Source organism: Lepidochelys kempii, chromosome 5 (genome assembly GCF_965140285.1).
Source record: "Lepidochelys kempii isolate rLepKem1 chromosome 5, rLepKem1.hap1, whole genome shotgun sequence".
Classification (NCBI taxonomy): domain Eukaryota; kingdom Metazoa; phylum Chordata; order Testudines; family Cheloniidae; genus Lepidochelys; species Lepidochelys kempii.
In genome coordinates this window covers 133,396,651-133,420,961 of record NC_136384.1, presented here as the reverse complement: position 1 = coordinate 133,420,961, position 24,311 = coordinate 133,396,651, and the positions used below count along the sequence as shown (strand labels likewise).

The following is a 24,311-nucleotide window of genomic DNA, read 5'->3' as shown; positions in this document are numbered from 1 at the left end:
GATCTGGCAGTAAACAAAGCAGATCACTGCCAGGACGCACAAGCTGAAGGAGAGGGGATGAAATCAGTCCCAGCAAACCCTACTTTCTAGCAGCAGAAAGCACCTACCTCTTGGTTTAATCTGGATGTCCAATAGCTACCTCAAAATCCTTTAAACATAGACAGGCCTCATGTCTCATCTTTCTAGAAATTAGCTTACTTCTTAAAAGTAATGATAATAAACACTGCTTTGGACAAACTTACCCCTCTAGTTTCTTTACAAAACTTTGAAGAGACTGACTTATCCACTGACCCACTTGCCAATAATAAAAAGAAAACGCCTAAGTCAAATTAATGGCCCTACATGAGAGGGCCTTCCAAAGACAGAGAAAGAAAGATAATCTTGCCCCCTCAAGAGAGGCAAGATGCTTCCATTAATTCCAATCAGCGTTAACTCTGAAGCCTCTCTGACTGTGTCCACAGCAGGGACTTTGTACCTAGGGAGGATTTTTGCTACCGTTACCACACTGTCGCTTACTATCGGTGGCGCTCTAGCAGTTGCATAGACACGACACTTTATAAGTGTGCACACAATACAAGTATGATTTTACTAATACTAAAAACAAATGTACTTATTTTATACTCGTGTGCATGCTTACCAGACTGAAGATGCCAGGAAGACATTAGTGCTGTTTGCAAGGAACCCTACAGGAGGCTCTGCAAGCATCAAGGAAGACAGAACAGACCCACCAAAGCAGTAAAGCATTGCACTAAACCAACATGCAATCGGACTCTGGCGTGACATTTCCACTGCTCCTGAAATAAAACAAAGTAAAAAGGCAACCTGAAAATGACATTTGTAAAAGACAAGTAAGAAGGTATCAAACATACCAAATTTTAAAACTTTTTAAAAATATCAGTAACATTCAAATAATTTTGACACGGGCTTGGTTTGTTTGATAAGCTTACACATCATTGAAGATAAGCACTGAATAGCAGGTAATATTATGAACAATGCTGCAAAATTCTACACATCAATCCCCTCCAAAAGGCAAACCTGCTAAGGAAAGATCAGGAAAAGAGAAACACCTGTGCATGAGACCTTGATTGTCAAAATATTGCTATGAAACCTACCAGCAATAACAAAGCTCTGTACTGTACTCAGCAGTGCCTTTCACAAGAAGATCCCAAAGCACTTTACAAGGGGTAGTATCTTCACCGTGCAAATGAAACAGAAAATTGAGACACTTACAGTAACACTGGACTGACCTAGTATATTAAGTCCTGTGATCCATCTCGCCTGATATCTAGTCTTTCAGTGGCTAGTAACAGATGTTTCAGGGAAAGGTGAAAGAAAAGTTAACCCTTAAAAATATTTACCCTATTTAACATTACTCTGGATGTTACTATTCATTTTAATAGCTAATCCTTGGCTTCACAAGCATCTTGCATCCACAAGTTCCATAGGTTAATTCGATGTTGCATAAAAGGGGTTTAGTCAGTTTAAAATCTTTCAAAGCCTTTTGTGTGTCCCCTTATTCTATTATAATGGATAAAAATGACTGCCCTTTTATACGTCATTTATTCTTTTATATCTGATATCCTCGCATTCATCTCGTCTATGAACTATATAGTTTAAAACTGAGAAACCTTGCAATGCCTCTAATCATTGTCATTCCTGCCTCTCCCTCCCAGACCCTTTGTATTTCTGATATATCTAGAGCTGGCCAAATTTTCCAAAGTTACATTTTGATGACATTTCAAATCTTGACACGGTTTTGCATTTTCAACCAGTTCTAATTATATACTTTTTAAAATGAGGTGACCAGAACTGAACAATACACACCAGTAATTTATATAATTGGATCTGAATATTTTCAATATATACTATAATCACTTAATACAACCTAACATTGCCTGTTTTTCTGCCTCCTGCTGAGCATGGTGCAGATGTTTTCACTGGACTATTCACAGTGACAAAGATCTTTTTTCATGAGTAGCTAGAGCTCATTTAGAGCTTATTACTGAGATTAGTTCAAATTATTACTTTCAACATGAACCACCCTGCACTTAACTACACTGAATATCATTTGGCATCATGTCACCAAATTGCCTAGGTAAAATAGGCCATTCATTAATTCCTCATTGAATTCTTGTCACGACTAAACTAAATAACTTTATGCCTCCTTTTATGATGACCTAGATTGGTTCTACGAGCAGCTTCAATGGAAACAAAATTAAACTTAATTTGCCCTCTTGCCAGGTCAAACATAAAAAGGTCTGATATGTCTTCAAACCTCACAGAGCCAGACATACTAGTTTAATCCAGACATCATAAAAGCAATTAGGAACCTCTTATGATGACTGCATACATTTCTTTAGTGGCTAAGATGACATTTGCAAGCAAATGTAACATTCCTGCACAACACGGTCTACTAAAGGGAGATACCACAACCACCAACATGGTTGCTTCACAGATATAGTTCACTGTCATAATTCAAAACCATGAGCAGCATCCTTTATGCGCCCTGAAGACAATGGGTGTATGACAAGACAAAAAAGTTACCCAGCACCAAAGTGCAAGGCAGATCTTGAAGCATCAAGAATGCCTGCTGAAACAAGACACTAAGGCCTGGACTACAGTATGTGGAATTAGCCGAGTTACCTCTAAATAAAACTGGTTCCGTCCACACGACCAAACCAGCCTCCAGGGGCTATCCCAGAATGCTCCCTTGTGACCGCTCTGGACAACGCTCTGAACGCCGACGCACTAGCCAGGTAGGTAGTAAAAGCCCCGGGAACTTTTGAATTTCCTGTTTGGTCACCATCAGCACAGGTGACCATCAGCACAGTCCACCATCACAGGCAACCATGCAGTCCCGGATTTGTGGACGAGCTCCAGCATGGTCCGAACAGGAGGTACTGGATCTCACTGCATATTGGGGAGATGTATCTGTTATGGCAGACTACGCTCTGAAAAAAGGAATGCAACTACATATGCTAAAATCTCCAGGGCCATGACAGAAAGAGGCTACTCCAGGGACACAGAACAGTGTCATACATCAATCAAGGAGCTCAGGCAAGCATACTAAAAAGCCAGGGAGGTGAACGGGGGCTCTGGGTCACAGCCCCATACATGCCGCTTCTACCACGAGCTGCAAGCAATTACGGGGGGGGGGGGGGGGTGACGACACCACTACCCCACCATTGTCCCGTGGACACTTGCAAGGGGGTGGGGGGGAGGAGAGTAGCACGGAGCGAGGAGGGTGAGTTTTTGGAGGACGAAGAGGAAGAGGACAACAACAGTGCACAGATGGCAAGTGGAGAATCAGTTCTGCCCCCTAGCTAGGAACTATTCTTAACGCTGGAGCCAATAGCCTCCCCCTACTCCCAAAGCATGCTCCCAGACCATGACCCTGGAGAAGGCACTTCTGGTGAGTGAGAGCTTGATCGGAGCCATGCAGTGGGGGGAAACCCAGCCATGCTGGGCTGTTCACGTTTAGTTTACAGGGCTCATCCCTGCTCAGACCGTCATCAGAGCCCCGCAGTGGGGGGGGGGGGGGCAGGGTGTTGTATGAAGCAATCTTCCCAGAGAGCCCACGGGCTGCCTGCAAGCTGAATTCTGTTGCGTGGCCGCTGCCTGCAAGCTGAATTCTGTTGCCTGGCGCATGTGATGGCTTACTCACACCAAAGTGGTAGGCACTTCAGTATAGGAGGCAAAATGAGACCTTGTACAGAAAGAATATGTGCTGTGTACTATGAATTGCCTGTTTCACTGAGAAACAGTGTCCCCTTTGTTCTCTAATATGTATCTTTTAAAATACTACTCTCCCTTTTTCTCCTCCTGCAGCAGGTGCAAATGTTTCAATGCGGCCCCTATCCACTCTGTCCCAGGGGCTGGTCCAGATTAGAAGGCGGAAAAAATGAACTTCGGAGAACATGTTTGCTGGGCTCATGCAGTCCTCCTGCACTGATAGGGCCCAGTTGAATGCGTGGAGGCAAACAATTGCGGAGTCGCTTAAAGCGTTACATGAATACGAAGACAGGAGGGATGCTTGTGATGAGAGCAGGCAGGATGCTATGGTCAAGCTCATGCGGGAACAAACTGACATGCTCCGCCGTATGGTGGATCTAATGCAGGAAAGGCAGCAAGACCACAGACTGCCCTGCAGCCCCTGAATAACCACCCTCCCTCCTCCCCAAGTTCCATAGCCTCCTCACCCAGACGCCCAAGAACATGGTGGGGGCAGGATACGGGGACCCACACAGTCAACCCCAGAGGATTGCACAAGCAGCAGAAAGCTGGCATATCCTAAATTTTGATTTGGTTTCTGGACTTGTCCTTCCCTCCTCCTCCACCCCCCTAAACCAATACTCCCCCTCCCCCATCTAGCTTCTGATTTCTCTCAATGTTTTATGCAACAAATAATAAAGAATGGTTTTTAAACAATTGTGACTTTATTTCCTTTATATATATATATATATGCAGGTAACTAAGAGAAACAAACAACTCTCACACCGTACCCTGGCCAGTCATGAAACTGGCTTTCAAAGCTTCTCTGATGTGCAGCACGCCCTGCTGCGCTCTTCTAATCACCCTGTTGTCTGGCTAGCTGTTGCGCGTTGCAAGCTTCCACAGGGCTATGGCCATTTGCTTCTCAACTGTGAGGGCTGCTCTCGTTTTAGTGTCTTTGCGCTTCAGGGCAGGGGACAGCAAGTCACTAAGTTCCATGAAAGTGGCCCTATGCATACGAAAGTTTCTCAGTCACTGGGAATCATCCCATACCTGCAACACCATGTGGTCCCACCAGTCTGCGTTTGTTTCCCGGGCCCAGAATCGGCATTCCACAGCATGAACCTGGCCCAACAGCACCATGATCTCCCAATCGCCGCATGCCGTGCTTCTAGAAACGTCTGTGTCCATGTCCTCATCAGTATAGTAATGGCGCTGTCGTCGATTCCTCGCCCGGTTTTGCAGGTACTGCACATACTGCTGGATAATGCGCAAGGTATTTACAATGGTCAAAACTGCAGCGGAGATCTGATCGGGCTCCATGGCTATGGCGCCTGCACGGGTAATCCTGGAAAAAGGGCATGAAACATAGGAGAGCAGAGTGGCAGCAGAAGCTGTGCTGTTCGGTTCACAGTAGCCAAACAACGGCTGAAAAGGGTTGTCTTGTGTGGCTTTCATGGAGGTGGGAGCCCAGGACAGACAACATGGAGAAGCTCGGAAGCGTAGCAATAGCGGGAGAGCAGAGTTGGTGACAGAAGCTGTGCTGCTCGGCTCACGATGGCCGAGCACAGCTGAGTTGGAGAGGTGGACTCATAGTAGCAGGAGAGCAGCGGTGCACCATCTGCTGAAAGCAGTATGGTGTCTGCACGCCAAAAAGGTGCAAAACGATTGTCTGCCGTAGCTTTCTGACGACACACACCCAGAAACACCCGCAAGAATGATTTTGCCCCATCATGCACTGGGAGCTTAACCCAGAATTTCAATGGGCGGCGGGGACTGCAGGAACTGTGGGATAGCTACCCACAGTGCACCGCTCTGACATTCAATGCTAGCCTTGGTACTCCGGACGCAATCTGCTGAATTCACGTGCTTTAGTGGGGACACAGAAGACTGAATGTATAAAATAGCTTCCAAAAATTCGAATAGAATAATTTCTAAATAATTTTGTACTGTAGACGTACTCCAAAGCACATTAACTTAGGTGTTGATACTCTTATAAAATAGTCTCCCAACCTCTCTTCCAGAAGCTGAAATATTCAGGGACCAGTAATCTGGTAACATCAACATTTTAATGACTGCATACCATCATTTCCCTCTCCTGATACTTCCCAAACTACTGAAGTAATGGAGTTTTTCTTCCAGATCCTGGAATGCCGGACATCTGAGTGGTGCAGGCTTAAGAGAGGCTTTCCTAATAAAGGAATCCTTAATCTACTGAAGTTAGTTCTGGTGGTCCCATCTCAAAAAAGATACAGCATATTATAATTGGAAAAAGTACAGAGAAGGGCAACAAAAATTATTAAGGGTATGGAACAGCTTCCACATGAGGAGAGATTAATAAGACTAGGAATTTTCAGCTTGGAAGAGAGATGACTAAGGGGAGATTTTATAGACCTCTATCACTCATGAATGGTGTGGAGAAAGTAGATAAGGAAGTATTATTTACTCCTTCACATAACACAAGAACCAGGAGTCACCCAATGAAATTAATAGGCAGCAGGTTTATAACAAACAAAAGGAAACTGCTTCACACAACATATGGTCACCTTGTGGAACTCGTTGCAGGGGATGTTGTAAAGGCCAGAACTATACCAGGGTTTGAAAAAGAATAAGTTCATGGAGGATAGGTCCATCAATGGGTATTAGCCACGCTGGCAGGGCTGCAACCCCATGCTCTAGGTGTCCCTAGACTCTGACTGCAGATGCTGAGAATGGACAACAGGAGATGGATCACTCAATGTTTGCCTGTTCTGTTCATTCCCTCTGAAGCACCTGGCACTTGCCACTGTCAGAAGACAGGATACTGAGCTAGATGGATCATTGGTCTGATCCAGTATGGTGGTTCTTCTGTTCTTAAAGTCTGCCACTTCCAAAGCATAAAACAGCATGTGAAACCTATTTTGCTCCCATAAGCCCCATTAAATTCACAGCCTTTAGCTCAAGTAAACCCTAGAAAGCATTCACCAATCTCCCCCCATTCTCACAAACACAGAGCTAGTGTCTGCCAAGTCTACACACATATAGTTAACACCAAATCACTCTTCCCAACCAGTTGTCTGCCTGCAGCCTATATAGATGCACAACGGGTGACAGACCACCAGCTAGCTATATCACTTTCAAGACAGCATGAACTGCAATGAGAAACTGACAGAGATGCACTTTTAGTTGCTGATCCTACAGACATCCCGAAGCAAAATAAGCAGCAGGGAGAGGGAGAAAAAAATGCAAAGTGGAAAAGACAAAAAGGTTGCAGAGAAGAAAAAACATGCGACAAGACAAAGCAGAAAGATCAGCTGCAGTGACAGGTGTTCACACTTCAACAATGAAAGTGATCTGATAAACACAACCTACCATACAACAGTTTGTTCAGAACGGCATCTAACCTAAAAGTACATTTGGAATAAAGGAGGCCTGGAGAGGGAAAAATGATAGCTACATTCAACAGAAAAAGAAGCAGCGATGGAATCCTCTCCACCCTACTACATAATTTCGCACTTTCGAAGTCATTTACTCCCAAACTTTCCTAAAACCCTGAGGGAAACAAAGCTTCATTTGTATAGGAGACTACAGAACAGTTTGTCTGAACTAGTATTTCTTGTACTGTTAGAATTCATGGCATGCACTAGAAATCATGGAGGAATTCCTCAAGGGCTTCTTTTCCATGGATCTAGATGATGAAGATGTCATCAATGTAGTGACGCTCCTACTCTACTTGCGCTACATTGATGACATCTTCATCATCTGGACCCATGGAAAAGAAGCCCTTGAGGAATTCCACCATGATTTCAACAATTTCCACCCCACCATCAACCTCAGCCTGGACCAGTCCACACAAGAGATCCACTTCCAGGACACTACAGTGCTAATAAGTGATGGTCACATAACCACCACCCTATACCGGAAACCTACTGACCGCTATACTTATCTACATGCCTTCAGCTTTCATCCAAACCACATCATATGATCCATCACCTACAGCCAAGCTCGAAGATGTGACTGCATTTGCTCCAATCCCTCAAAGACAAACACAAGATCGCTATCAAGTGTTCTTAAAACTATAATACCCACCTGCTGAAGTGAAGGAACAGATTGACAGAGCCAGAAGAGTACCCAGAAGTCACCTACTACAGGACAGGCCCAACAAAGAAAGTAACAGAATGCCACCAGCCATCACCTTCAGCCCCCAACTCAAACCTCTCTAGCACATCATCAAGGATCTACAACCTATCCCTCACTCTCACAGATCTTGGTAGACAGGCCAGTCCTTGCATACAGACAGCCCCCCCAGCCTGAAGCAAATACTCACCAGCAACCACACACCACACAACAAAAACACTAACCCAGGAACCTATCCTTGCAACAAAGCCCGTTGCCAACTGTGTCCACATATCTATTCAAGGGATACCATTATAGAACCTAATCACATCAGCCACATCATCAGGGGCTCGTTCACCTGCACGCCTACCGATATGTGCCAGCAATGCCCCTCTGCCATGTACACTGGCCAAACTGGACAGTCTCTACACAAAAGACTAAATGGACGCAAATCAGACACCAAGAATTATAACATTCAAAAACCAGTTGGAGAACACTTCAACTGCCCTGGACACTCAATTACAGACCTAAAAGTCGCAATTCTTCAACCAAAAAAACTTAAAAAACAGACTCCAACGAGAAACTGCAGAACTGGAATTAATTTGCAAACTGGACACCATTAAATTAGGCTTGAATAAAGACGGAGTGGATGAGTCATTACACAAATTAAAAACTATTTCCCCATGCTAATTTTTCCACTACTGCTACTCACACCTTCTTGTCAACTGTTTGAAATGAGCCATCCTGATTATCAGTACAAACGTTTTTTTTCCTCCTGCTGATAATAGCCCACTTTAATTGATTAGTCTTGTTAGAGTTGGTATGGCAACACCCATTTTTTCAAGTTCTCTGTACATATACATCTTCCTACTGTATTTTCCACTGCATGCATCTAATGAAGTGGGTTTTAGCCCAAGAAAGCTTATGCCCAAATAAATGTATTAGTCTCTAAGATGCCACAAGTACACCTCATTCTTTTTTCTGAAGACGGCTATACTTGCCCTACATCCTGCACCTAGAAAACATCCACCACGTAAATCTGTGGTCAGTTTTGGAATACTTGCTTTAAACACTGATATTGCCCAGACCATAAATTTGTTTCTCCTTAAAAATAGAGCTCATTTGGTATGAACTCATACCCACAGCAGGTCTACACATCATAACAAGAGATTCAGCTGATAGAATCATAGACTATTAGGGTTGGAAGAGACCTCAGGAGGTCATCTAGTCCAATCCCCTGCTCAAAGCAGGGGCAACACCCACTAAACACCCACTAAATCATCCCAGCCAGGGCTTTGTCAAGCCAGGCCTTGAAAACCTCTAAGGATGGAGATTCCACCACCTCCCTAGGTAACTCATTCCAATGCTTCACACCACCCTCCTAATGAAATAGTGTTTCCTACTATCCAACCTAGACTTCCCCCACCGCAACTTGAGACCATTACTTCTTGTTCTGTCATCTGCCACCACTGATAACAGCCTAGCTCCATTCATTTATGGATATTGGATTTACTCTTATTATTGTACTTTTGCTCTATAATGGCTTTGCCTAGTTTTGTATTTAAAAAAAGGCTTAAATGTATATCAGTAGACAGTGTTAAACTCTTGATTATTAGTCCCAGATTATGATACAATAAATTACTCTGATTACTACAACTCCTGAGTGAGAGATGGTTCCCAGGTCAATAATCCAGTTCTGACAGCTATATTCTGTATCATAATGGCAGCCAGCCTAAGGACAGTAGTTTGAGAAATACTCCAGATATGGCTACTGGGCTTAATGGAAATTCTTGATATTGCAAGTATGTAACTAACAGGGAAAATGATGAAAGCATCTTTGATTAAAAGGATCAACACGTGTATGGAGATAAGCACCCTGCATATCTACGGATGTGATAAAATAACTTTTTGATTGCTAGAAAGACTTATGGATTTTTATCAATTCTACTTTGAAGCATTGCCAGCTCACACCTTGGTTTAGTCACATTAGCCCTAAAATGACAAAAACAATCACTCCCATCCTGTCCCATTTTTGTAATCAAGTTAAGGGCATTCATGCACTGCACTCTCTCAGACTGAAATGTTGGGACTACTGCCCCCTATTACACACTAAAGTATTCTCCCCCCCTTTCCTAGTTTGTAGAGAAGGGAGGCAAAAATTTAATCCCACCTTCAGATCCTGAAATCTTCCCTATACAGATGCATGAGCATTCATGGAGAAAGTTTTAAAATTGCTTTCCATGCAACTATATGTACATAATTTGTCTGCAGGGATATGGGAGACTAACACTGTTCTGACATTTTTCAGAGGGTGATCCAACTTAAATGTGTATCTGACTACTGGGGGATGGGAGGGAGAGAGGAAGAAGAGAGTATATTTTTGGGATGAGGGGGAGACTAATCTCACTCTCAGCAAGTCTCAGATGGTCAGGATTCAAACGTACTTTCAAGTTACTATTCAAAACATTGCTTTGCTGAACTGGACAGATGAAATGACTAACGTTACACCCCATATTCTTTATAGAAATATGGCTATGATATGAATATGGCATAACTAAGATATACTTTATGCAAGATGACTCGTGTAAGATATCATTGGAAAGGTTATGATTTACTATGAATATCCAATTTGTATGCATGTATCATTTCTGTATTTAAAGTTAGGAATACTGACTATATAACAATTACAACTGTGTGTACTTGGGGAAACGCCGACCAGACAGTAAGCAATCAGACTTACTGGGCCATTAGAAAAAGACAATGAGTCTTTGAAGATGTGGATCTCCCATCTGCCTGGAGTTCCTTCCTGTGGACACTGCAAATAAATCTGGTTTCACAGTTGCTTTGACACTGCAAGGTCAGGTGATAAGATCACCTGACCAAAATACCACCTTGAACACTGCTGGTGCTTTTCCCCTGTAGAGGGATGGGGATTAAACAAAAGTTTCCCACCTTAGGTAAATCCTTTTTAAGGCTGGCGAGGGGGTTAATCTAGACTCTCCTCCACTGCCTACCCAAGAAGTACTGCTGAAAGTACCTGAAGGGATGAAGGGACAAAGGAACTAACCTGAGGGGAAAGGGAGGGGTGAGTACAGATTGAGAAAGGGGTCCAGTCTGTAAGAAGAAATAACTGGAACTCCAAGCTACAGAAACTCTGCAACTTGCCTAAAATAACATTTAGGGTGAAAAATGACTTCTTGAAACCAGGTTTCAGAGTAACAGCCGTGTTAGTCTGTATTCGCAAAAAGAAAAGGAGTACTTGTGGCACCTTAGAGACTAACCAATTTATTAGAGCATAAGCTTTCGTGAGCTACAGCTCACTTCATCAGTGAGCCAGTCTCTATGATCTTAAGCTTAGTATGCATGTTTTCTTATATTTGCTCAGTAATCTGCTTTGTTCTGTTTGTTATCCCTTATAATCACTTAAAATCTGCCTTTTATAGTTAATAAATTTGTTCTGTTTATTAAACCCAGTTTGTGCAATTTTTAACTGGGTGGGGGCAAGAAGTTGTGCATCTCTCTCTTCACATTGAGGGAGACGGGCAATTTTTATGAGCTTGCCCTGTACAGATCTTTCTATACAGCGCAAGACCGCTTTATTTTGGGTTTATTCCCCAAAGGGGGTGTGCATGTGAGTGCTTGGTGAATCCTCTCACAGAGCTCACTTCAGTCTATGTCTGCAGCTGTGTGTGGCCCTAACTGTGTGTGCATGCTGCAAGAGACCGGAGAGCCTAATTCAACACAACAGAGAGAAGGAATCCAGGCTGGTGGATCAGAAGGGGCTCAGTGAAACCCCAGTACATCAGCTGTCATCCCAGAAAGGGGGTCCAACCCATCCCAATTACCACAACTTCCTTCCACATTTTACCTTTTTAAATCAGTCTACAATTTCCATTGCAGCTTCTAAATATTTTTGAATTAAAATCAAGTTTTGTTTTTCCCCTTCCTCCTCTTGTAAGCCCTAAACTACATTTGGTAAAGTGAACAGGAGTACTTGTGGCACCTTAGAGACTAACAAATTTATTTTAGCATAAGCTTTCGTGGGCTACAGCCCACTTCATTGGATGTATAGAATGGAACATATAGTAAGAAGAGAGACATACACACATGGTGGAAGTTGCCACACAAACTGTAAGAGGCTAATTAAGATGAGCTATCAGCAGGAGAAAAAAAATGTATATATATCTTCTTACTATACGTTCCATTCTATGCATCCAATGAAGTGAGCTGTAGCTCACAAAAGCTTATGCTCTAATAAATTTGTGCCACAAGTACTCCTGTTCTTTTTGCGGATACAGACTAACATGGCTGCTACTCAAACCTGTCATTTGGTAAAGTGAAAGTGTCCCTAGAGATGTACAAACAAGAAAGCAAGCAATATTAAATTTAATCTCTGCTCTAAGCATAGGAAAAGGAATGGTTGCCAAAGGGAGAGAGAAGAGTTATACTAAGAGAAAAAGTACATTTCCAGCCCACAGGTTATTACAAGCAACTGAAATTCAGAAGATAAAGATGCCCTCTAATGATCCTTTTTAAACTATCCTTGAACGATGAGAAGACCCCTATGGATATCAAAAAATGCACAAGTGGATCAAAGGCAACACACAGCCCTTACTATATTCACTTAATTGGAATATTCATAAAAGGCGGTATTTCTAATCATAGATACAAGCAAATATCCAGTAAAGTCAGTTTTTATATCTGAACTCCAGCACAAAAGCCAAGTTTACAAAACTGACACCAACTAGTTTCTTGGAGTTTCAAATTTAAACACAAAATACAGACTAAAGATTTAATATGTATTGCATGATTTGTTTTTACAACACTGCAATAATTATTAATGTTCAAAATCAGAGGATATCTATTCAGCTTGAATACTATTATCAGTGCTTTGGGCATTAAAGTTGCAGTTAATTAAGTTTAATTGTAATTGACAAGGTTAACAAAGGAGATAATGATCTGGGTGAACAATCAGGTTCACTTAATGACACATGTGAAGTGTATAAAAGGGTCATTAGATCCAGATCCCATATTATAAAATGAGGATTCACATACAGGAGGGGAAGACATGCAGAATATGGGGTAGTTTAGGTTTTTTAAATATTTATTTGGATTTCTATGATAATAAAAGGGGCACCTATCCAGAGCTCTTGCCCTGCCCCCCCAAATACATTACAAAACCAGAAATAAATTAAACAGCAGCTTACCCCTCTGCCAGCCAACAGGACTAAACCTCCAACAAAACTATTTCCCTCCCCCTGCATTAAAAGGTACAAATAGATTAACCTTGCAGCATGCCCTTCACATCAGAACAAATGGCTATTTAGATTGAGGAAAGGAATCTATTACAGAGCTGAGGGACCCTCACAGAGAATACACTACCATCTCTTTTAACCATGCTCCACCTCTTAAATTAAGGAGTATCCACCTAGCACATGCCCACTATTCACAGCTGTGGCAATATGGCACAAGGAGAGAGGCAGTATCTCAAGCAGCAAGTTCCCAAGCTATTGAGGGCTTTATAGTTCAAACACAACATTTAAAATTCAATCAGGAAACCAAAAGGTATCCCATGTAAATCACTGAGTACAGGTATCATGTGCTGCAACTGGGAAGTACCATTTAATAGGCAGACTGCTGCATTCTGCACTAGTCTTAGTTTCTGGACTGATTAAAGTTACAGCCCCATGCAGAATGTATTGTACTTACCCAGTCTTGGAGTGACAAAAGTACGTATCAAGATAACAGGGTCCACATCCAAAAAACCTGAGTTTTCCAGCCAGGTGCAGACAGTAAAGAAGCATTCTTGGACACTGCTGCCATATGATCATCTAACAGTACTGGGGATGCAGTAACACCACTTCACAAGTGGCAGGCACATCCTCTCAAACATAGGTGTAGCAATAATCCTTGGCATATCTTCCAATAGCTCTCTTCAACCTACCATCACCACGTCAGTTTTAGCCAGATAGGGGCATGGATAAGAGCTAGCAATCTCCCTCAGACACAGGATCAGGTGTTCAACAGTACTGTCTAGGCCTGGTGTAAACTCAGATATAGATAGAAGATGCATTATAGTAGATGTATAAAAGATCTAAGAGATGACCCCCTAAGCTGTCAAACAGATCAGAGTTTAGTAGCTGAGGCTCCTTTTCTCATTCCTGGGCTGGAAGGGAAAGTTTTCCAGCTGATACAGTGTCTTACATTTTAATAATCTTTGCTTTTTATATTTTGTACCTGCACCTAGACACAGTGATAGAGGTAATGAATAAAAACTCAACAGAACAACCCTATACAGTAAGACTGCCTGCAGTAGGCAGCAGCAATCGGTTTTGAGGTGCAGTGGGGGCATCACCAAAATAAATCACATTTCTGACAAAAAACTGTACGTGCTATTTGTTACTGTAAACAAATAAGATTATACCTGAAAGCTTAGAGAAACATTTTTATTTTTTCTAGTTTACTCTGTGCATTTCTGACAGCATTTTCCAAGTAATCTAATTCACTGTCTCTCCTATATTCTCAGTTTTCTGTTTGGCAGGCTTTCTAATAGCAACAGGAGGGCAAAAAACATTTGAGGGTATTTCTAGCTATTTAATGCAGTAAGTGTGTGTGTGTTTGTTTGGGGGTTTTTTTGTTTAAGAAGTTAATCACACTCCCTCTTTTGTTCCTCTTTCCCAACCCCCTCCATGCGCTTCCCTGACAACTGGCTGCATTCTCCATGGGCTTGTCTACACTGGCACGTTACAGAGCTGCAACTTTCTCGCTCATGGGTGTGAAAAAACACAAGTTTCAGTGCTGTAGCGTGCCAGAATAGACAGTGCACCAAAGCTGATAGTCATGCTGGTAGCTACGCCCACCATGGAGGTGGTTTTTTTAGAGCTCTCCCCCAGCGCTGTGCCGTGACTATACAAGCCACATTAAAGCGCTGCTATGGCAGCGCTTTAAGGTTGCGAGTGTAGACAAGCCCCACGACATAACTTCTCCACACTGGTGACGGTGCGTTCCAGTCCTAAAGGCGATGTCCACACTAGGAATCTTCAGCAAAAGCTTCCCAGTAGTAACACCAATAGAATCCTAATGCAACCAAATTTTCAGGAGTTTCTTGTATTTTTATCATGTGTTAATTAAGAACTGCTTAGATGCTGTATTAATTAACAACACAGTGCTTAAGACTCCAGATGCTGCTGGAATCATATTTACATTAGGGCTCTCACCAATACTGTCAAAAAAAATCCACTAATATTTAGGTTCCTTAGTATAGATACAGACTAGGGCCATGTCGACAAAAATTATGTCAACCTAACTTACGTCAGCATACAGCCAACGCAGTTATTAAATCACTTGTGTGTCACAGAGTCATCAGGGCGATGCTCTGGAACTGCTCCGTAGGAAGCCAGTCAGGACTCTGGGGGAGCATGCCTCCTCTCTCTGAGCATACTATCACCAGGGCAAGCAGCTTACACAGTTTCGACCTTCCTGGGTCTGACCTCGGAGCATTCAGCATCCCCTTCCACACTGTGCACTTCCCACAGCGAGTCCACCCAGGTGGGGCTCCTGGGGAAGCCAGAGGGCCCAGCACCACAACTCCACAGTCAGACGTGACTTTCAGCCAGCCAGTAAAAGAGAAGGTTTATTAGTCGACAGGAACACAGCATAGTGTGATGGCATTGAGCTTCCAATAGGAAAAATGGGTTGATCCGATTCTTTGTGGCCTGAGGTCCAGAACCACAGGAGAGGCCCCCCAAGGCTAGTGGATGGCTGCATCATCCCTAAAGCCAGCATGTCTCTGACCTCTGCCGCCAGGGCCTGGGCTGTGTTCCCAGCTACTCTGAAGGGGGCACACCTGATGGGAGGGCCAGCTCCCATCTCCGAACAGTGGACAGCTCCAGCTCTTAGTGAGCCCAGGCCAGTTGGAAAACAGCTGTTGGTAGGAATGCAGCATCTCTCTGATCCCTGCCTGCTGGGCAGGGGTTAGCTGGTCAGAGAGGGGAACTGATTCCAGCAAGGCGCTGGCTCCTGTCTCAGGGAAGAGACCCACCAGGGGATCTTCTCCCTTCTCCCACTGGCCACACACGGCCAGTACCAGCCTCTCCCTGTCACAGTACGGCTCCATCATGTTGACTAGGTACCCTCCGTGGCTGTGAACCTGGTTGGGCAGTTTCACCAAATTATGTCAACCTAACTTACATCAGAATACAGCCACCACAGTTATTAAATCACTTGTGCGCGCTCACACTTGGCTCCTTGTGTCAGCACTGCGCATCCTCACCAGAACCGCTTGTATCGATTATCTTGTCAGCGTGGGGCATTGTGGAATGGCTCCTGAAGGCTAGTAACAGTCAATGTAAGCAGTGTAGTGTCTACACGGACACTACGGCAACCTAATTACATTAACCATGACTCTTCACCACTCAGATAGGTGGTGTCACTAAATTGGCGTAGCGAGGCACTTACACAGGCGGGAGTCAAATTTAAGCGAAGACACTTGTACAGCTAAGAGAACACAAGGCAGCTTACATCGACCTAACCATGTATTGCAGACCAGGCCTAAGGATGGCTCCTATTTAGTCTCCTCCTCGTCCACAGCAGCAGTCCCTAGTAGAGGTAGATAAACTGACTGCTTCTTCCCTGTTTCCACCTGCTTTTTCATACTTCAGCTCTTCTTAGCAATCTTTGACGACAGCAAAGCAGCTGGAAACTAAATACTGTATCATCACATGACCAACCTGCTCCCCAAAAGCCAGCAGAGATCAAAGTTCGGGAATCTCTGCACTAAGCAATAAAAAGTTTAAGTATCACAAACAAATCACAACTATAAAGGTAGCCCAGCAAAGATTATGCTAGGCATCATTAAAAGTCTCTGGGCTCTAAACACTGGTGTTTTGCAATTCAATCATTGTTTTCTTGCTATAGTGCTGACATAGCTAGAAAGCTTGTTGCTTCAATGCTAACTGTCCTTTAGCATTACTATTGCTAACAACATTATGGGTGGAATAAAACCTTCAAAAACACAGAAATTCAATTTTAAGTAGGTCATTCACTTACAAATTAACTGTCATTTATGTTTGTCCCATGAAGCATCCTTTAACGCTAATGAGGCATCATGAAATCATGCAGAATGTGATTTGAGCAAAACCAACTAGTCTGCAAATACTGTAGTTTAGGGGTGAAGTTTAGGTTTCAAAAGCAGAGGCTGATGCGGAATACAAGTTTTCTGTTGGTTTTTAAAAAAAAAATGTTTGACATTAAATAACTATTCTTGTAAAAAAGTGCGACAAAGCCCTGCTTTTCAATGCTCTCCCCTGTCACTTCTTCCTCACTGTCCTCCTCCAACCTACAAAATTAATGATTAATATCACACACCATGCTTGTCTTGGTTATACACCTAAAGGGTGAAATAAAAAACCCTTTTAAAATAAAATACTTTTAAACACTATTCAAGATTACTTAGTTTCCATATCAGTAAGAATATAGGTTTCAGAGTAACAGCCGTGTTAGTCTGTATTCGCAAAAAGAAAAGGAGGACTTTTCTCTAAGGTGCCACAAGTCCTCCTTTTCTTTTAGTAAGAATATAGTTACTAACAATAACAACTTAGCACTAAAAAAAAAAAAGGATCAGATTCACTTATCAAAACCCTATGCCAAGGATTCTATAATTCTCCTGAAAAAACATCAGTTTATGTGGAGAATCCTATAAATAAAAAAACTCTACATTAAATATGACTAACAAGTGGCACCAGTACCTCACTCGTGAACACCAAATTTCCCTTCACAATTTAAAGAAAATGTTTCTTATGTCATAAAGTGTATCAAAAGTATAGTAAAGAAGTTTTTTTCTCTTAAAAAAAGCTCATACTTTAACAGGTAACCATGCCATTACTAATAAAAGGTACAGTTTCCACAAATTATCCCTACAGAGTACTTAGAAAAAGAATAAATTTGGAGTCCTACATAATACAGATGGTCCAAAGTTTAAGTTGTGAAAACAAAGAAAGCATTTCAAAAAAGTAAAGTCATTTTCTAAAAAGAATGCGGTAAACCCTCAATGTAATAAAATAGGATGCTAAATGCAGGCTGCTGACTGACTATGCTGTGACACGATGGGACACCACATATACTGCAAGTCTACTGACTGAGTTACAGCTGGAATAATTTTGACCCATTCACAACTTCAATATTTATGTTTCAGTTCTTTTGGGGGGGGGCGCTCAATGCCCCTTTCCCCACAAAAAAAATTACTAATTCCATGCTCAAATTAGAAAATGAGCTATACTTAAACCAAGATAAATACTACAAACACAAATTTATGTATTTTAATTGAAATTTCTAAGTGAATACAATGTATGCTCAAACCGATTCTATGGTCATTTACAGCATTGTAGTTTGCTGATAGGAGTACGTGTAGAAGCAACAAAAAAATTAAGCAAATACTGGAGAGTATTAATGGAAAATAAATTTTGAATATGTATACATAAGTGTTCCTACCAGAAACCTGATTCTAAAATAGGAAGATTCTAAAATCTTCTTGTATTTAAAGTAGTGGACGGAGGACACAGGAGATTGGGGCTCTATTTCTGGCTCTTCACATACTTCCTGTGTGACCTTGCACCAATCTTTAATCATTGAATCAGATCATCCATCTGTAAAATGTGGGTATTTCATTATGTATGTGAGATGCACAGATACTAAAGTGAGGCATGCGAAAGAAAAGCAAGTCAGACAAAAAATTACAATCAGGGAACAAAAATATACCCTAAGACCAAAGTACCCAATTTACTCAACAGCTTAAACTTTCAATATCAACTAGCCACAATGAACTGCTTGCAAACGAGTAACAGATGAAGATTTATTCACTGAAATTCAGCTTGTAGTTCTAAATAGTAATTATTTTTTAAAATCAAGCTCTGTTCAAGCCTGTCAAAACAGAAAGATAAAAATATGTCAAATGAGTAGTTACGAATTATTTGTCCAGCTCTAGCCAGAGCTAGGAAACTGCTGCCACTAAAGCAAACTTTCTAAAATGCAACATTTTACTCAAGCCATACTGAAGATGTGCCATAAGAGGGGGAGAGAAGTAGGTCCTTTCTTCACTAATGTCCATCTCCAATTTGGACCCAATTCCGAAGTTCAGAGGAATTTGGAACTTGAAAGTAATGCAACATCTTCTCCGTTATCTATACATAGGAGATTTCTCACTTTTAAACTGCTTGTTCCTTTAATGTCATAAGCCAATATTTGTGACATCACAATCACTTTTACAGTAGGGAATTTACTACCACAATTGGCTTACACAGAGATGTTACAATCTAGCAGGAGAAGCAAGAGGTTTAGTAAAAAAAGAAAGCTATTAACATTACTATTAGAGTAATCAGCATAGATTAGTATCTGTGGAAGACAGAAATGTGTGGTTTAGGTATTTTTAATGCATCTGCCTACCACACTTTGATATTACGCAAATAACTGACACTGCATATATTTATAGTCTTGTTTAGATTTTTTCCACTTATTTTACCTAGATCAATTTCAAATATTGTTGGACACATTGTTAGTAATAAGCAAGCCTTGGCAAATGCACATGCTAATGGCAAACAGTAAAACTTCTCTTGGTGAATTTACTCATCAGTTATTGCAGAATAAGCTTTTTAAACAAAAATAAAGCGTCTAGCCCTTCTGGTAGCAAACAGCCTTCCAAATGTGAAGTAAACAGAGCAATGCAATGGTCTTCCTAAATCTGCCTAAGTCTGATAAAACAGTCATGAACTGCCAAAGACCCAGATATAGGGAAGTTACTCTGGGGCAGAGGAACTTTCCCAATCTTTGAAGTCACTCTACAGTAGTTATTCCAGTCTCAAGGCTGGATTAATCTATACAACACTTGACTCAACTCTATGAGAGGTGAAGGCTAGTTAATAGCCCCAAATCCAATAGTGCACAACAAGCCCCACAGAGCTTGCACTCCACCACAGACTTTCCAAATATTGCCCCAACTCATATGCAGAAGAAAAATGTTGGAAATGCTACAACACAGCTTTCCATAGCAGGGGAGGATTTACTCTTATAACAGTTGAATTAGCTTCTACATGCCCAAGTGTCATGTTGACTCTGGAGAGTTTCTGGGCCCATCTTTGTTCAATCCTTCAAAAAATGCTATGTTTTGAATTTCCAAGGAACTTCAACCACCTCATCCCTTCTGTCCAAAGCCATGCAGAAAAAAAAAAAATCAAGCACCAATAGCAAGGCTTTCAACCAGCAAGTTACTGGACTATTTGTCCATTTATTTTCCCTAGCTTGAGAAAATGGGAAGGCATGGCATTGGTAGGAGATCATAACTATGTGCCTTTTGTTGCTGATTTATTGCTATTTGTTGGGAATATGCTGATTAATGAAGGGGTTCTTCATGGTTGTATATTTCAAAACTGTCAAAAGGCACCTAGATAAAAGGATGAGCACTATAATTTTAGGTAAAAGAATAGCAGCAAGAGCCCCATCACCTGACTTGAAGTGCACAAATATAAAGTCAATAACAAGAGACTTATCCCTACAAATCCCTACAGAACATTTGGGTCTCCCTGCTTGAGGGGCACTCATTTCAAAGTTTTTTACAGAAAGTTTTCCCCTAATTTGCCACTAAGTTAGACAGGACAGAGGCCACTAGAAATTGTATTGGAACAGACATGAGAAACCTAAAGCTTCGGGAGAGAACTGGCGGTTGTGCAACATTATGGGTTTAACCATTCCCCCCCCCATTTCTATCTATTTAAATGTTCACAGCAAAGACAAATCATGGGCGGGGGGGGGGGAGGACTCACAAAGTTAGAACTTAAATGGGCAACAGAACATGTCAAGACAGACACGGTAAGCACCCGTGAAGCGCGAGGGCAGGGGCCGCGAGCGGCCGGCGGGGCGGGGAGAAGCGCCCAGCAAAGGGCGCGCGGGGGGGGCAGGCTGGACGGGGGGGGGAGAAGTGGATGTGGGGGGCCCCCGCGCACCGCCCCCCAAAGCCCGGGGCCGACGCTGCTGCAGACAGATGGGGGGGGTTACCCTATACCCCCCGCCCCGCGGGTTGCGGGAGGCCGCCGGGGGGTCCCGCCCCCGGCCCTGCTGGGCAGCCGTGTCCCGCCGGGGGGTCCCGCCTGACGGGGCGGGGGGGCCGCCCGGGGCTCCCGGCGGGGACGGGCGCGGCGGTTGGGGCGCCGCGGGGGGGCGGGGGGGCCCAGGGACCCGGCACGGGGCGGGGGCGGGGGCGGGGCTCACCCCGCTGCTCCTTCAGCGCCATGACGGAGGCCAGGTAATGCGCCGCGTCGAAGAAGGGGAACATGGGCAGGCGGGAGAAGCGCAGCGGCACCTGCCCCAGCTCCATGATGGCGGCGGCTCCTCGGCCCGGGCCCGGCCCGCGCGCCGCCCCCACAGCTGGGGGGCGGGAGAAGGGAGGGCGCTGAGTGTTAATTGGAGGGACCAGCCCGGGGGGCGGGACTTGCTGGGGGAGGGGCGGCTGCTGGGGGCGGAGGAGGGGGCGGGGAGCTGCAGGGGGCGGGACTTGTGGGGGAGGGGGGGCTGCTGGGGGCGGAGGAGGGGGCGGGGAACTGCAGGGGGCGGGACTTGCTGGGGGAGGGGGGGGCTGCTGGGGGCGGAGGAGGGGGCGGGGAGCTGCAGGGGGCGGGACTTGCGGGGGGGGCTGCTGGGGGCGGAGGGGGGGGCGGGGAGCTGCAGGGGGCGGGACTTGCTGGGGGAGGGGGGCTGCTGGGGGCGGAGGAGGGGGCGGGGAGCTGCAGGGGGCGGGACTTGCTGGGGGAGGGGGGCTGCTGGGGGCGGAGGAGGGGGCGGGGAGCTGCAGGGGGCGGGACTTGTGGGGGAGGGGGGGCTGCTGGGGGCGGAGGAGGGGGCGGGGAGCTGCTGGGGGCGGAGGAGGGGGCGGGGAGCTGCAGGGGGCGGGACTTGCTGGGGGAGGGGGGCTGCTGGGGGCGGAGGAGGGGGCGGGGAGCTGCAGGGGGCGGGACTTGCTGGGGGAGGGGGGGGCTGCTGGGGGCGGAGGAGGGGGCGGGGAGCTGCAGGGGGCGGGACTTGTGGGGGAGGGGGGGCTGCTGGGGGCGGAGGAGGGGGCGGGGAGCTGCAGGGGGCGGGACTTGCTGGGGGAGGGGGGCTGCTGGGGGCGGAGGAGGGGGCGGGGAGCTGCAGGGGGCGGGACTTGTGGGGGAGGGGGGGCTGCTGGGGGCGGAGGAGGGGGCGGGGAGCTGCAGGGGGCGGGACTTGTGGGGGAGGGGGGGCTGCTGGGGGCGGAAGAGGGGGCGGGGAGCTGCAGGGGGCGGGACTTGCGGGGGGGGCTGCTGGGGGCGGAGGAGGGGGCGGGGAGCTGCAGGGGGCGGGACTTGTGGGGGAGGGGGGGCTGCTGGGGGCGGAGGAGGGGGCGGGGAGCTGCAGGGGGCGGGACTTGCGGGGGGGGCTGCTAGGGGCGGAGGAGGGGGCGGGGAGCTGCAGGGGGCGGGACTTGCTGGGGCGTCAGGGAGCGGCCCTAGGCATGTGGGGAGTTATTATCTGTATGGCCATGGGAGGGCTCAGGTACTGATGCGGCTGGGCTGCTCAAGGCAGGGATTCGGGGGGCCGGGGGGAACATCTGCTTGGGGGAATTACAGAACCAGTATGTGGGGAGTTAGGGACCTGAATGGGAAGGAGGAGGGTTGGTAGGGGGATGAGGGAACTTTATGGTTATGCGAAGGAGTGTATCTATGGCATGGATTAAGAACCAGTGTGGATATGGGGGGTATTTGGGACCTGTCTGGGCACTGGGGGGTTGGCAGGGAGATTAGGGACCTTTAGGTGTATGGGGCGTGAGGGAATCTGATGGGTGCAGGGGATTAGGAACTGGTATGAGGATTGGAGGTGAGGTTCTATTGGGTGAATGGGGATTTGAAGACCTGTACTGAGATGAACACTGTAAATTCCTTAAACAGCTTTTGCTTTAATCACAGGTCTTGAGTCCTACATCACTTTAGAAAAACCTCTTGAAGTTCTACCAGAAAATATCAAGTGGTTAGAGGAACCGGAGAGTTCTCTGCCCTGTGTAACAAAGCTTTCCTGCTCACCCTATACTAAAAGTTTATTTACATTACTACTACCTCTCCCTCCACATATGCACAGCAACAGAAGGTACTGGGTGGTTTTTCTTTTAGCAGCCTTGCCTAATGTTTTGACCCTTTAAAATCTAAGCACATTTACAAAAAAGGTGCTTCAGAGAAGTGATCTCAAGTTATGTGCACTTGATTTATTTCTGTTGTGTTAGCCTGTCCAAGGTGACAACAAATATGCTCCTCTCCCACACTGCTTCCACTGTGAGGCCTCAATCCGCGTTCAGATCCTCGCAGACCCAAGGGTCAAACCATACATATGTGACTGAAGGATCAGGGCACACATATGCTCCATTTATTATTTTAAAAAAAACATTTCTAACTGACACCCCCCAAACTCAGCCTGGGCTCCAAGAGTCAAGCTGGCTTCTGTCCATCTCACCCACCATCACGAGTCATAGGGACAAAGATATCAGCACTTAGACAGTTCTGCTGATCATGCTACAGGAGCCAGAAAAAACCTGGCTCATTTTGCTATAGCTGTATTGGCTAAATTCATGCAGATCTGCCTCAAAACCAGATGGTTATACTGCTTAAGGTGTCATTTTTTACACTCAATTTTTAAAAATGTAAATAGAGCCTAAAAAGTTAGGTTGTATGTTTAGCCAATATTCTCTCTTCATTCCAGAAAATGACATTAATGATGCTTGTGTGAAGTTACCTGTTACTAACAAGTCATTTGGCAATTCATGCCACTCGGAGTCGTTTGGAGCAAGACTTAAGATTCCCTCCATGTGCACAGCCACTCAATTATTTTTTTCATTTTTTGCTTTCCACCAAAGAATCTTAAGGTATTTGGTCTTTGGCTTAATGCTTGTGTTTTGTATGGGACTGAGTAAGCTCTGTGCTTAATAAATAAGTGACTACATAAAGCTAAAATATCCCAGCCTTTAACAAAACTGCTTGAATCCTATAGGATGAGAGAAATTAGAGAGGATGTAGATATATTAAATGACAATCCATCCTGAAAGCATAGGAGGTAATCTCCCCATTGAAGACATACCACTTTAACTGATACTGAATTTGGAACAAATTTCAGCACTGGAGTAAGCAGGATTATTGAAGACTATTGAAGTCTGTGGGAATTGATTCTGTTTACACCAGTACACGTCACTGTTTCTCTCTACTTTGTGTTTTTCTGAGCCCAAAACTACAGAGAAGTTACTTGAACTGCATCTTCAGTGAACATACATCCGAAACACTGAAGTCAATGGAGTTACCTTAAGGAAAACAATAGTTGAATCTTGTCAAATAATGTCAGAGTTTAACGAGAAAATCCCTATATGGTCAGAAATAAGTAAAGTACAATAAGCAAGATATCATGCTCCCTTCCAAGACAGAAGGCATACACCAGACTGCTGTTCTATCACCATATCACTT

The 24,311-nt window shown here is 44.6% G+C and overlaps 1 protein-coding gene and 1 long non-coding RNA gene across 4 annotated transcripts in view; one reads left to right on the top strand and one right to left on the bottom strand.

The window, feature by feature from the left end:
- Window positions 1-21,232, bottom strand: part of TMEM38B (transmembrane protein 38B) — a 50,840-nt gene extending 29,608 nt beyond the window's left edge. The window contains exons 1-3 of one of the 3 annotated variants that reach the window (XM_073345988.1): window positions 21,064-21,154; window positions 1,113-1,191; window positions 638-794 (exon numbers count right to left, since the gene is read on the bottom strand). In XM_073345988.1, the coding sequence (XP_073202089.1) occupies window positions 638-783 (146 nt within the window). In that variant the 5' untranslated portion in view covers window positions 784-794; window positions 1,113-1,191; window positions 21,064-21,154. Of the gene's footprint in view, window positions 1-637; window positions 795-1,112; window positions 1,192-4,764; window positions 4,972-21,063 lie in introns of those variants that run through there. The other 2 variants (XM_073345987.2, XM_073345986.1) reach the window with 2 other exon arrangements.
- LOC140911888 (uncharacterized) lies at window positions 20,614-23,811 on the top strand. The gene is made up of 3 exons (XR_012159183.1): window positions 20,614-20,664; window positions 22,776-22,953; window positions 23,560-23,811. It is a non-coding gene; the product is annotated as an uncharacterized LOC140911888 (long non-coding RNA).
- Window positions 23,812-24,311: the final 500 nt, after the last annotated feature.